General features: G+C 42.7%; 2 protein-coding genes across 2 annotated transcripts in view; one reads left to right on the top strand and one right to left on the bottom strand.

Annotated features, from left to right (window-relative positions):
• Positions 1 to 13,719, top strand: part of TANGO6 (transport and golgi organization 6 homolog) — a 199,039-nt gene that overhangs the window by 106,799 nt on the left and 78,521 nt on the right. The window contains exon 15 of the mRNA XM_047790702.1: positions 12,658 to 12,798. Within this exon, the coding sequence (XP_047646658.1) occupies positions 12,658 to 12,798 (141 nt within the window). The remainder of the gene's footprint in view (positions 1 to 12,657; positions 12,799 to 13,719) is intronic.
• On the bottom strand, positions 4,531 to 4,793 carry LOC125132885 (protein BRAWNIN-like). The gene has a single exon (XM_047790710.1). It carries the CDS (start codon positions 4,764 to 4,766, stop codon positions 4,551 to 4,553), a length of 216 nt encoding a protein of 71 aa, XP_047646666.1. The 5' UTR covers positions 4,767 to 4,793; the 3' UTR covers positions 4,531 to 4,550.

The following is a 13,719-nucleotide window of genomic DNA, read 5'->3' as shown; positions in this document are numbered from 1 at the left end:
AAGGACTGGCCAAGGGTCATGTGAAGGTTATAGCCATGCTTCCTCAGTTGTTAAAATTCAGAAAACTTTTAAAAAGAGGAAATAGGAGTTCCCGTCGTGGCACAGTGGTTAACGAATCTGACTAGGAACCATGAGGTTGCGGGTTCGGTCCCTGCCCTTGCTCAGTGGGTTAACGATCCGGCGTTGCCGTGAGCTGTGGTGTAGGTTGCAGACGCGGCTCGGATCCTGCGTTGCTGTGGCTCTGGCGTGGGCTGGTGAATACAGCTCTGATTAGACCCCTAGCCTGAGAACCTCCATATGCTGTGGGAGCAGCCCAAGAAATAGCAAAAAAAAAAAAAAAGACAAAAAAATAAAAGAATAAAAATAAAAAGAGGAAATAAAACAGCCACACAAAATTTCATCTCTTTAAATTGTTATATACCCTTAACCATCATACATGATTCTCTTCACTACTGTGTGCAAGAGCAAAGAAGGAACCCTTGTCCTCCAGAGATGCATCAACTCATAGATGGCAGCTGTATCCTAGAAGGTAAACTCAAGCAGTCAGAGAGCCATTTGGCAGCAGTCTTGGAGCCGGCCAGAAGGAAGATAAACAATTGCTGACACGGGACTATGGGAAGCAAGGAAACTGTACTTGGCTATTGGCAGCCTTTTCATGTAAGATTGGGAGAATTTAAAGGTCCCTGTTGGAACTAAAAGTTTGGTGTTATGGGAAAAGATTTTTTTTTTTTTTTTAAATCTGGATGTGTTTCTCTAATCTGAAGAGGGATATATTAGGATTTCTTTAGTTGAAAAGAATCAAACTGACCTAAGCATAAAAGAATATTTATTTATTGGCTTATATATCCAAAGATTCTAGTGGGTAGAAGTTCAGATGGATCCAGGAGCTCAAAGCATGACACAGTTCTCTTCCTTTTCTCCGTTCCTCTCTTGCCTTGACCCTCCTCTGCATGGGCATCATTTAGGGGTGCACTTTCTCCACATGATGGCCAGTGGCTGCTCCGGGTTAATAACTTCCACAGGTAAAACCCCCCAAGAAAACAAAACAAACACACAAAAAACACTCAATCCCTCCAGCTCCCCGGCCACACACACACACACACACACACACACACACACACACACACGCACACTCTCCCTTTTCCTCTTTCTTTCTCTCCCCAGGAGCTCATTTTCTTAGTAGTTCCAAAATGAGCTCCAGGACCTGGTCTCTTCCCCCTTCCTGAACAAGTCACTGGGGTGCTATTGGGCTAGATTACCCTGAGGCAGCCTCGAGGTGGGTTCACTCATGAAGAGGGGGAAAGTGGGTAGTTAGCGCCCCTCCAACCACATAGACTGAGTGCAGGCAGGGGAGGGATATTTCCCAGAGGAACAGCAGGTGTTGTTAGCAGAGGAGAGGGTGGATGCTGTGTGCGCGCAAAACGTCTGTCTGCCTCTGAGGAGAATCCAGGAGCTCATGTGGTTTTGAAGTATACAGCAGGGTATGCTCATGGAAGGAAATGACTGTTCTCTGCTAAAGATTAATGAGGGAAAATTGGCATAAATGACAGTAGAAGGGACTTTGGTAATAGATGTTTGTCAGAAAAGCTAGATATAGGTCAAAGTCTTGTAAAGCAAACCCCGTTTTCCCACTGATTTCCCTTATAAACTCTGTTCCTAAAAGGAAACAACCCCACCGAATTTCAGAGTTGGGAACGTCTGATGAAACGTAGCTTTTTTGTTTTGTTTTGTTTTGGTCTCTTTGCCTTTTCTAGAGCTGCTCCCACGACATATGGAGATTCCCAGGCTAGGGGTCTAATCAGAGCTGTAGCCACCGGTCTACGCCACAGCCACAGCAATGTGGGATCCAAGCCATGTCTGCGACCTACACCACAGCTCACAGCAATGCCGGATCCTTAGCCCACTGAGCAAGGGCAGGGATCGAACCCACAACCTCATGGTTCCTAGTCAGATTCGTTAACCACTGCGCCAGCCACAACGGGAACTCCGAAACGTAGTTTTGATTGCTACTGATCTTTAATGCATGGCAGGCCATGTGATACATCAGTGGTAGAACATCTGTCAGAATTGTGGTTACCAGCTATCAATTCACTTTTCCTTTGGGCTCTTTCAGAAAATGTGGAAGCTGTTTCCTTTCTCTCCCTTAGGAAATAATTAATTTATATTTTTCTTTTCTTTTTACTACTTAATGAATTTTATTATGTTTATAGGTGTACAACAATCATCACAACCAAATTTTATAGCATTTCCATCCCAAACCCTCAGGGCACCCCCACCCCACCCCCCAACCTGTCTCATTTGGAAACCATGAGTTTTTCAAAGTCTGTGAATCAGTATCTTCTCTGCAAAGAAGTTCATTCTGTCCTTTTGCTTAGATTCCACATGTCAATGATAGCATTTGATGTTGGTGTCTCATTGTATGACTGACTTCACTTAGCATGATAATTTCTAGGTCCATTCATGTTGCTACAGAGGCCAGTATTTCATTCCTTTTAATGGCTGAGTGATATTCCATTGTATATATGTACCACATCTTCTTGTCCACTCCTCTGTTGATGGACATTTAGGTTGTTTCCATGTCTTGGCTATTGAAAATAGTGCTACAATGAACATTGGAGTACATGTGTCTTTTCAAGTCATGGTTTTCTCTGGATAGATGCCCAGGAGTGGGATTGCTGGATCAAATGGTAGTTCTGTTTTTAGTTTTCTGAGGCATCTCCATTCTGTTTTCCACAGTGGATGCACCCATTGACAATCCCACCAACAGTGTAATATGGTCACTTTTTCTCCATACCCTCTCTAGCACTTATTGTTTATAGACTTTTTGATGATGGCCATTCTGGCTGGTGTGGGGTAGTAACTCATAGTGGTTTTGATTTGCATTTCTCTAATGATGAGTGATGTTGAACATCTTTTCGTGTGTTTTTTGGACATCTGTATGTCTTCTTTGGACAACTGTCTGTTTAGATCTTCCGCCCATTTTTTGATGGGGTTGTTTGTTTTTTTGGTATTGAGCTTCAGCAGGTGTTCATAAATTTTGGAGATGAATCCCTTGTCAGTCAATTCACTGGCAAAGATTTTCTCCCATTCTGTGGGTTGTCTTTTCGTTTTGTTTAGGGATTCCTTTGCTGTGCAGAAACTTTTAAGTTTAATTAGGTCCCATTTGTTTATTTTTGTTTTTATTGTCATGAGTCTAAGAGGTGGATCCAAGAAGATGTTGCTGTGGTTTATGTTGGAGAGTATTTGGCCTATGTTTTCCTCTAAGAGTTTTATAGTATCTGGTCTTATATCTAGGTCTTTAATCCATTTCGAGTTTATTTTTTGTGTATGGTGTTAGGGAGTATTCTAATTTCATTCTTTTCCATGTGGCTGTCCAGTTTTCCCAGCACCATTTATTGAATAGGTTGTCTTTTCTCCATCGTATATTCTTGCCTCCTTTGTCATAGATTAGTTGGCTGTAGGTGCATGGGTTTCATTCTGGACTTTGTATCCTGTTGCACTGATCTATATTTCTGTCTTTGTGCCAGTACCATACAGTTTTGATGACTGTTGCTTTGTAGTGTAGTCTGAAGTCCAGGAGCCTGATTCCTCCAGCTCCATTTTTCTTTTTCAGGATGTCTTTGGCTATTCTGGGTCTTTTGTGCTTCCAAACAAAATTTAAAATATTTTGTTCGAGTTCTGTGAAAAATGTCCTTGGTAATTTGATAGGGATTGCATTGAATCTGTAGATTGCTTTAAGTAGTATAGTCATTTTGATAATATTGACTCTTCCAAACCAAGAGCATGATATGTCTTTCCATCTATTTGTGTCATCTTTGATGTCTTTCAGTGTCTTATAGTTATCAGAATACAGGTCTTTTGACTCTTTAGGTAGGTTTACACCTAGGTATTTTATTCTTTTAGATGTGATGGTCAAGGGGATTGCTCCCCTAATTTCTTTTTTTTTTTTTTTTCATGGTCAATGTCATTTTTATTATACTTAATTTATAATTCTCATTAGCCATTATAGTTAAGCTTATTCAGAGAAATAAACCAGAATTATAAGGGCAGGAGATACTTCAAAATTCTATCTCACATGATATTCAAGACTAAGTATTTATTGGGAGTTCCTGTTGTGGCTCAGAGGTTAAAGAATTTGACTAGGATCCAAAAGGATGCAGGTTCAATCCCTGGCCCCGCTCAGTGGGTTAAGGATCTGGTGCTGCCATGAGCTGTGGTGTAGGTCGCAGATGAGGCACGGATGTGGTGTTGCTGTGGCTGTGGCGTAGGCTGGCAGCTATAGCTCTGATTCAATCCCTGCCTAGCCTGGGAACTTCCATGTGCCAGAGGTGCAGCCATAAAAAAAGTATTTATCAAACCACATTAAAGAAAGCAATAATAAAAGCTTTGGCAGTTTTCAAGAAACACTGGTCAAACCATAATTAAATCTCAATGCATCAGTTAACATCTACTGAGCACTTCCTGTTTCGGTCAGCATTGTATTGGGTGCTTAACAAGTAGTTTTGACTCAATGAATTTTAAAAATGCACATTTAATTCTCATACTGCTATTCACAGAGTTCTTGGCAGAGTTGGATCTTGAGGTTTTTGTTGTAGCTCTTTCAACCCCAAAAGCTCTGTTTTGAGTTCTCCGGGCTTTGGTGGAATTTCGGGTATTGTCAGGTCCGGCTGGTAGTACCTGTGCACCACCTCCGCACCGGCGCACATGGCCAGGAGACTGGCGGCAAACATTTTCAGGTAGGACGTCCAGTACACGCCCGCAGGCATGGTCGGCGGGCTCACTACCTGGCCTATAGGGTCGCTTCCTGCTTCCCTAATTTCTCTTTCTGATCTTTCATTGTTAGTGTATAGAAATGCCATCGATTTCTGTGTATTATTATTATTTTTTGTCTTTTTCCCATTTCTAGGGCCGCTCCCGCGGCATATGGAGGTTCCCAGGCTAGGGGTCCAATCAGAGCTATAGCCACCAGCCTACGCCAGAGCCACAGCAATGCGGGATCCGAGCCAAGTCCATGACCTACACCACAGCTCATGGCAACTCCGGATTGTTAACGCACTAGGCAAGGCCAGGGATCGAACCCGCAACCTCATGGTTCCTAGTCGGATTTGTTAACCACTGCGCCATGATGGGAACTCCCTGTGTATTAATTTTGTATCCTGCAACTTTGCCAAATTCATGGATGAGATCTAACAAGTGATAGTTTTACTTCATCCTTTCCAATTTGGATTCTTTTTATTTCTTCTACTTCTCTGATTGCTGTGGCTAGGACTTCCAAAACTATGTTGAATAGTAGTGGCGAGAGTGGACATCCTTGTCCTGTTCCTGATCTCAACGGGAATTCTTTCAGCTTTTCACCATTGACGATGATGTTAGCTCTAAGTTTTTCATATATGGCCTTTATGATGTTGAGGTAGGTTCCCTCTGTGCCCACTTTCTGAAGGGTTTTTTATCAGAAATGAGTGTTGGATTTTGTCAAAGGCTTTTTCTGTGTCCATTGAGAGGATCATATGGTTTTTATTCTTCAGTTTGTTAATGTGTTCTATCACGCTGATTGATCTGTGGATATTGAAGAACCCTTGTATCCCTGGGATAAATCCCACTTGATCATGATGTACAATCCTTTTAATGTATTGTTGGATGCGGTTTGCTAGTATTTTGTTGAGAATTTTTGCATCTATGTTCATCAGTGAAATTGGCCTGTAATTTTCTTTTTTTGCAGTATCTTTGTCTGGTTTTGGTATCAGGGTGATGGTGGCCTCATAGAATGAATTTGGGAGCGTCCCTTCCTCTGCAATTTTTGGAAAAGTTTCAGAAGGATAGGTGTTAGCTCTTCTCTAAATGTTTGATAGAATTTGCCTGTGAAGCCATCTGGTCCTGGACTTTTGTGTGTTAGAAGTTTTTAAATCAGTTTCAATTTCAGTTCTTGTGATGGGTCCATTCATCTTTTCTATTTCATCTTTGTTTAGTCTTGGAAAATTGTACTTTTCTAAGAATTTGTCCATTTCTTCCAGGTTTTCTGTTTTATTGGCATATAGTTGCATAGAGTAATCTCTTATGATCCTTTGTATTTCTGTAATGTCTGTTATTACTTCTTCTTTTTCATTTCTAATTGTATTGATTTGAGTCTTCTCTCCTTTTTTCTTGATAAGTCTGGCTAAGGGTTTATCAATTTTGTTGATCTTTTCAAAGAACCAGCTTTTCATTTCATTGATCTTTTCTGTGGTTTTCTTTGTTTCTATTTCATTGATTTCTGCTCTGATCTTTATGATTTCTTTCCTTCTCCTAACTTTAGGTTTTGTCTGTTCTTCTCTCTCTAGCTGCTTTAGCTGTAAAGTTAGCTTGTTGATTTGAGCTTTTTCTTGTTTCCTGAGGTGGGCTTGTATTGCTATTAACTTTCCTCTTAGAATGGCTTTTGCTGCATCCCATAGGTTTTGGAGTGTCCTATCTTTGTTGTCATTTGCTTCTAAGTATTTTTTAATTTCCTCTTTGATTTCTTCAGTGATCCATTGGTTGTTCAGCAGCATGTTGTCTAGTCTCCACGTGTTTGTGTTTTTTGTAGTTTTTTTCTTGCTGTTGATTTCCAGTCATATAGCATTGTCATGGGAAAAGATGCTTGATAAGGATTTTAATTTTCCGAAAGTTACTGAGGCTTGATTTGTAGCCCAGGATGTGATCAATCTTAGAGAATGTTCCATGTGCACGGGAGAAGAATGTGTATTCTGTTGCTTTTGGATGGAATGGCCTATAAATATCTATTAAGTCCATCTGGTTTAATGCTTCATTCAGGGCCTGTGTTTCCTTAATGAATTTCTGTCTGGATGATCTGTCCATTGCTGTATGGGATGGGAACTCCAAAATAGTCTTCATTTTAAAGTCTGTTTTGTCTGGAGTCCCCGTTGTGGCTCAGTGGTTAACGAATCCGTCTGGGAACCATGAGGTTGCAGGTTCAATCCCTGGCCTTGCTCAGTGGGTTAGGGGTCTGGCGTTGCCATGATCTGTGGTGTAGGTTGCAGACACGGCTCGGATCCCCGTGTTGCTGTGGCTCTGGTGTGGGCCGGTGGTACAGCTCCGATTTGACCCCTAGCCTGGGAACCTCCATATGCCGTGGGAGCGGCCCAAGAAATGGCAAAATAACAAAACAAAACAAAATAATTAAAAAAATAAATAAAGTCTATTTTGTCTGATATGAGTATTGCTACTCCAGCTTTCTTTTGATTCCTGTTTGCATGGAATATTTTCTTCCATCCTCTCACTTTGAATCTGTACATGCCCCTAGAAGTGGAGTGGGTCTCTTGGAGACAGCGTATATATGGTTGGAAACTTCTGATGAAAAGTAGTTTTGAGTGCTGTAGATCTATAGTGCGTGGCAGGCCTTGTGATACATTAGTGATAGAACATCTGCCAGAATTGTAGTTAGCAACTATCAGTTCACTTTTCCTTTGGGCTCTTTCAGAATGTGGAAGCTGTTTCCTTTCTCTCCTTTAGGAAATAATTCATCTTTTTCTTTCCTTTCCTTTTCTTTTCTTTTTTTTGTCTTTAGGGCCGCACCCAAGCCTTATGGATGTTCCCAGGCTAGGGGTCCAATCAGAGCTACAGCTGCTGGCCTCCACCACAGCCACAGCAACATGGGATCTGAGCCGCGTCTGTGACCTACACCACAGCTCAGGGCAACACCAGATCCTTAACCCACTGAGTGAGGACAGGAATCAAACCTGCATCCTCATATGTACTAGTCAGATTCATTTCCACTGAGCCACGACAGGAACTCTATTTGTCCTTTTCTTAGCCACAGACATTTTTCCTATGCTAGGATGTCTCAAACTTCACCTTGGACTTCCAAAAACTTACCCGTTGTGTTGTGTAATAGAGCTAAGTACAAATGCAGTATCACATTTTGCCAGTAGGGAAGCTAATTCAGGTTCTGCCACAGCCTGAAATTCCCTAAAGAGCAGAGAGTTTGCTTATGTAAAATTGGAGGCCATGTAAAGGAAGGTAGATATGGCTTAGGACTCTGTGCAGAGACTTCTCAGGCTTTTTAGAAGCAAGGAAAAGGTGTAGGGGTGAGGAGCACAGAAGAGAGGTTGGGCAGACAGGCGCAGCCCTCAACACTTGCATTGCCTTTGTGTGTATCTGATTTATAAACAAATACAACCCCAGCGTATAACATAGAAGACAGTACATAGACGTTGCCTGCAAGACTATCAAGTTTATTTTGTTGTTGTTTATTTATTTTTAGGTTTTTTTTAGGTTTTTATTTTTTCCTCTTATAGTTGATTTACATTGTTCTGTCAATTTCTGCTGTACAGCAAAGTGACCTAGTCATATACATATGTATGTACATTGTTTTTCTCACATTATCCTTCATCACATTCCATCACAAGTGACTAGATACAGTTCACGGTCCTATGGAGTGGGATCTCATTTCTAACCCACTTGAAATGCACTGTTTGTATCTACTAACCCCAAACTCCTGGTCCATCCCTTCCCCTCCCCCTCAACATCTACAAGTCTGTTTTTTTCTTTTCTGTGGAAAGGTTCATTTGTGCTGTATATTAGATTCCAGATATGTGACATATGGTATTTGTCTTTCTCCTTCCAACTTACTTCACTTAGCGTGAGAGTCTCTAGCTCCATCCATGTTGCTGCAAATGGCATTATTTTGTTCTTTTTTATGGCTGGGTAGTATTCCATTGTGTATATACACCACATCTTAATCCATTCATCTCTCAGTGGACATTCCAGTTTCATTGATTTACATGCAGCTGTCCAGTTTTCCCAGCATCACTTGCTGAAGAGACTAAGACTGTCTTTTTTTTTTTTTTTTTCTTTTCTTTTTAGGGACATTTAGGTTGTTTCCATGGCTTGGCTATTGTGAATAGTGCTCCTGTGAACATAAGGGTGTGTGTATCTTTTTGAAGAAAGTTGTGTCTGGATATAATTGCCTAGGAGTGGGATTGCTGGGTCATATGGTAGTTCTTTTTTTTTTTTTTTGTCTTTTTGCCATTTCTTGGGCAACTCCTGCGGCATATGGAGGTTCCCACGCTAGGGGTCTAATCGGAGCCGTAGCTGCCAGCCTACGCCAGAGCCACAGCAACGCGGGATCCAAGCCGCGTCTGTGACCTACACCACAGCTCACGGCAACACCGGATCATTAACCCACTGAGCAAGGGCAAGGACCGAACCCGCCACCTCATGGTTTCTAGTCGGATTCGTTAACCACTGCCCCACGATGGGAACTCCTGGTAGTTCTATATTTAGTTTTCTGAGGTACCTCCATAGTGTTTTCCATAGTGGTTATGCCAATTCATATTCCCACCAAGAGTATAGGAGTCTTCCCTTTTTCTCACACCCTCTCCAATATTTGTTATTTGTTGGCTTGTTAATGATGGCCATTCTGACTGGTGTGAGATGGTACCTCATTGTAGTTTTTGATTTGCATTTCTCTAATGCAAGTAATAATGTTGAGCATTTTTTCATGTGCCTGTTGGCCATCTGTGTATCTTTGGAGAAATGTCTTTTTAGGTCTTCTGCCCATTTTTCAATTGAGTCATTGGGTTTTTTTGCTGTTTAGTTGTATGAGTTGTTTGTATATTTTAGAGATTAAGCCCTTGTTGGTTGCATTTTTTGAAACTATTTTTCTCTGTCTTTTTTTTTTTAAGGTTTCCTTTGCTGTGCAAAAGCTTGTCCATTTGGTCAAGTCCCATTGGTTTATTTTTGCTTTTATTTATATTGCCTTGAGAGATTGACCTAAGAAAATATTTGTACGGTTGATGTCAGAGAATCTTTTGCCTATGTTCTCTTCTAGGAGTTTGATGGTGTCTTTTCTTACGTTTAAGTCTTTAAGCCATTTTGAGTTTATTTTTGCCACAGTGTGAGGATGTTCCTCACACTGATTTACGTGCAACTGTCCAGTTTTCCCAGCACCACTTGCTGAAGAGACTAAGACTGTCTTTTTTTTGTTTTTCTTTTCTTTTCTTTTCTTTTTAGGGCCACACCCATGGCATATAGAGTTCCCAGGCTAAGGGTTGAATTGGAGCTGCCGCCTGCCTACTCCACAGCCACAGAAATGCCAGTTCCAAGCCGAGTCTGTGACCTATACCACAGCTCACAGCCACCTCGGATCTTTAACCTACTGATCAAGGCCAGGAATCGAACCTGTGTCCTCATGAATACCAGTCAGATCTGTTTCTGCTGAGCCACAATGGGAACTCAGAAGAGACTGTCTTTTTCCCGTTTTGTATTCTTGCCTCCTTTGTCGAAGATTAATAGGTGTCTGGGTTTATTTCTGGATTCTCTATCCTGTTCCATTGGTCTTTATGTCTGTTTTGGTACCAGTACCACAGTGTTTGGCTTACTGTAGTTTTATAGTATTATCTGAAATCTGGGAGAATTATGCCTCCTGCTTGTTTTCTGCCCCCCTCCCCCAAGATTGTCAAGTTTAAATGGATGAATGATAATCTAGATAAAAAGTAATTGTAGATTTATCAAGCATTTGTATTACTCCTTCCCTATCTTCTCTTCCTTAATTCCTGAATTTTATATCAAGGCTGTATCTTTGAACCCTTCTATTCATCCATCCATTCATTCAACAAACAGTTACTGAGCACGTGCCATGTCCTGGCACTCTTCTAGGCATGGAGGCTATCATGCGGGACAAAGTGAAATCCTTGACTTTGTAGAGTTCACATTCTGAGAACAGCAGTCAATCAATAAACAAGTGTACATCAGTCAGTACAATGAAGTGCTAAGATGAGAAATGAAGCAGGATGAAAAGGATCAAGAGTGGTAGGAGAAGGAGGTTGTCTGCTGTGTTATATATGATAAATGTGATGTTTGAATTGAGACATGTTGGGCTTTGGGCGCAAGTTCCGGGACTACCTGGAGGAGGAGCAGCCTAGGCAGAGGGGGAAGTAAGGCGAAGACCCTGGGCCCGAAGCAGCTTAGTCTACTCTGCGAACAGCAGGGAACGGCTTCCAGACAGGGTTGCAGGAGGACAGTGAACAAAGGAGAGTGTGCTAAGAGATGTGGTCAGGGGGAGCAAAGGCAGGTGGGGATGGGGCCGCTCATATTCAGGGAAGAAGGGAGACCCTTGAGGGGTTTGGGCAGAAGATTAATGAGATCTGACCCGTTTTAACCACTTAGTTCCAGCTGCGGTGAGGGAGGGGGAGAAGCATGGAGAACAGTTAGGAGGTTATTGGAAAAACCAGGCCAGATGTGATGGACCAGAGTGGTTGGGGTGAAGGGGGTGAGAAGCATTCTCACCCCAGGTATAATCTGAAACCCAGGTTTCCTTCCTTCATTTGCTTTGCTTTTCTTTTTATTCACTATTCTTCAGGAGTACGTACCTCCCTGTCCCCACCAACTAATAGAATTTGTATTTATATAGTTTTGAGACCAGGGGCTTTATTTCTGGTCATATCTCCTCTTCTCCTCTCTTAGCCCCTGTAAGATTTTTTTCAATATAGGGCTGGGCTCAGATCGTGACAGCACTGCTGCAGATTTTTTATCTAGGCCGTATGGGCATGATGGGAGAAGGGGTCAGCAGGTGTGGAAAGGGGGACTCAAGAGCAGGACCTTCCCGACCTCTGATCAGGGAACTTGGCCATAAGCAGAGGTCCACCACCGATTGTGCCCAGAATCTGTATTCCTTCTTTCTTTCTTTCCTTTTTTTTTTTTTTTGCTTTTTAGGGCCACACATGCAGCATATGGAAGTTCCCAGGCTAGGGGTCGAGCTGGAGCTACAGCTACTGACCCACACCACAGCCACAGCAACACTGGATCTGAGCCACATCTGCGACCAACACTATAGCTCACAGCAACGTCGGATCCTTGAGCCACTGAGTGAGGCCAGGGATTGAACCCATGTCCTCATGGAAAATAGTCAGGTTCATCACTGCTGAGCCACAGCGGGAGCTCCCTCCCTATTTCTTTATGGAAATTGCTCTCATCATTAACAGTTCTTCAGAGAAAACTCGTGCTGAACTGGAGAACTGCAGCAAAGACAGGAAGCACTGCTGTGGTTCAGGCTGATGTGTTGGCATGGATGATACCATCATAGAACTGTAGAGCCTCAGACTTAGAAGGCTTCTTCAAGGGCATCTAATCCAGTCTCCTCTCACTACTGTGTGAATCCCTGCCATGATATGTAATCACCTAACCCCTACTTCCAGAGTCTAGAATTCACGAGTTCCCATTGTGGCTCAGCGGGTTAAGAACCCAACTAGTATCCATGAGAATGCAGTTTCCATCACTGGCCTCCCTCAGTGGGCTGCGGATCCCGCGTTGCTGTGACTGTGGCATAGGCCAGCAGCTGTAGCTCCAATTCCACCGCTGGCCTGGGAACTTCTATATACTGCCAGTGTGGCTCTGAAAAGACAAAAAAAACAAAGAGTCCAGAATTCATAGGTCATAGAATGTCAGTGCTGAAAGTGCTTTTAGAGATCATATAGGGTTGACTAGAAAAACCCAGGAGTGTGAACTCCCAGGCCTGTGTTCTTTCCGCTCACGATGTTGTCACTCTGAATAAAGGGCAGCCCTTGCTGGTAGAATTCAGAGGTGGGTTTAAATGTCTTCGTGATCATCCCATCACAGGCTGCCTGGGCTTATTTGCCTTTCAGTAAACAGTAACAAATTCTTCCTTTTTATTTTCAACCCCAGGGGCTGCCCTGCTCTCAGATGTGTACCCTGAGAAAATCTTGTGTGGCTTATTGCATCAATATGATGCTGGTAAAGACAAGCACACGGCAGAGACCAGAATGAAAGTCGGGGAAGTCCTGATGCGAACTGTCAGGGCATTAGGTGAGTTTTCTTGTTCCATCATCTTGGAATGAGGTCACAAAGCAGTATGGCTGTGGAACCAAAGTCTATGCACCTGGAGGCTGTTTCGCTAGCAAGGTGAGCAAGTTTGGGGGCTGAGATGAACTACTTCCTGTTCCAGGATTCTGGCAGGTGCCCAGCGTACACCAAGAGATTGGCAGCAATAGCGCCCGTTCTCCTAAAACTGCTTAGTCTCTTCCCCTGAGCTATGTTGAGGCCCCGATACTCTTCAGTGAGAAGTTTTCCACTAGCTGAGCAGCAGCAAGCATGACAAGAAGAGGAATAGCAGACCGGGAAGCAGGGGCACTAATGGGTTGAATGGCCCCTGGGTGCCAGATCATCTACATATGTAATCTAATTTTCCCAACAAATGCTATAAAGAGCCTGTTGTTAGAACCATTTTCCAGATGAGGAAACCGGCCCAGACACCTTCAGCAATGTGTTCAGATTCACTCAGCTGGTACATAATAGCGCTAAGAGTTGAACCTACCAACTCAGAGGAAGTTGCTCAAAACCGCACAAGCTGAGAGTGTTAAGACCATGGCTCTGGAGTCACATGGCTTGGGTTCAGATCCCAAGCTGCTGTTTATTGGCTGTGTGATCACGGTAATGTTTCTCAACCTCCTGTGCCTCGGTGTCCTCATACACACAAGAGACGTAACAGCACTTAACCTATAGGGCCATTGTAAGGATTAAATTTTACTTTTTACCCACTAGGGGAAGATTTTGAAAAACAAACTAGATTTTTGCCACTTGCATCAAAATATCACAATTCTTCCTTCACCAGCATTTCCAAGGATTTATAAAGGTCCCACATAGCCTCACATCATTTCTACAGACGTACCCCTCAATTTTCCTAATTGCTAGGTGCCCCTTTTGGCTAAAAAAGATAGCACGTAGATC

Source organism: Phacochoerus africanus, chromosome 8 (assembly GCF_016906955.1).
Source record: "Phacochoerus africanus isolate WHEZ1 chromosome 8, ROS_Pafr_v1, whole genome shotgun sequence".
Lineage (NCBI taxonomy): Eukaryota > Metazoa > Chordata > Mammalia > Artiodactyla > Suidae > Phacochoerus > Phacochoerus africanus.
The sequence above is the reverse complement of the archived record's forward strand: the minus strand, read 5'-3'. Positions and strand labels throughout refer to the sequence as shown.

Coding starts and splice junctions, on each gene's coding strand:
- LOC125132885 (XM_047790710.1), bottom strand. CDS start 4,766: ATGCCTGCGGGCGTGTACTGGACGTCCTACCTGAAAATGTTTGCCGCC.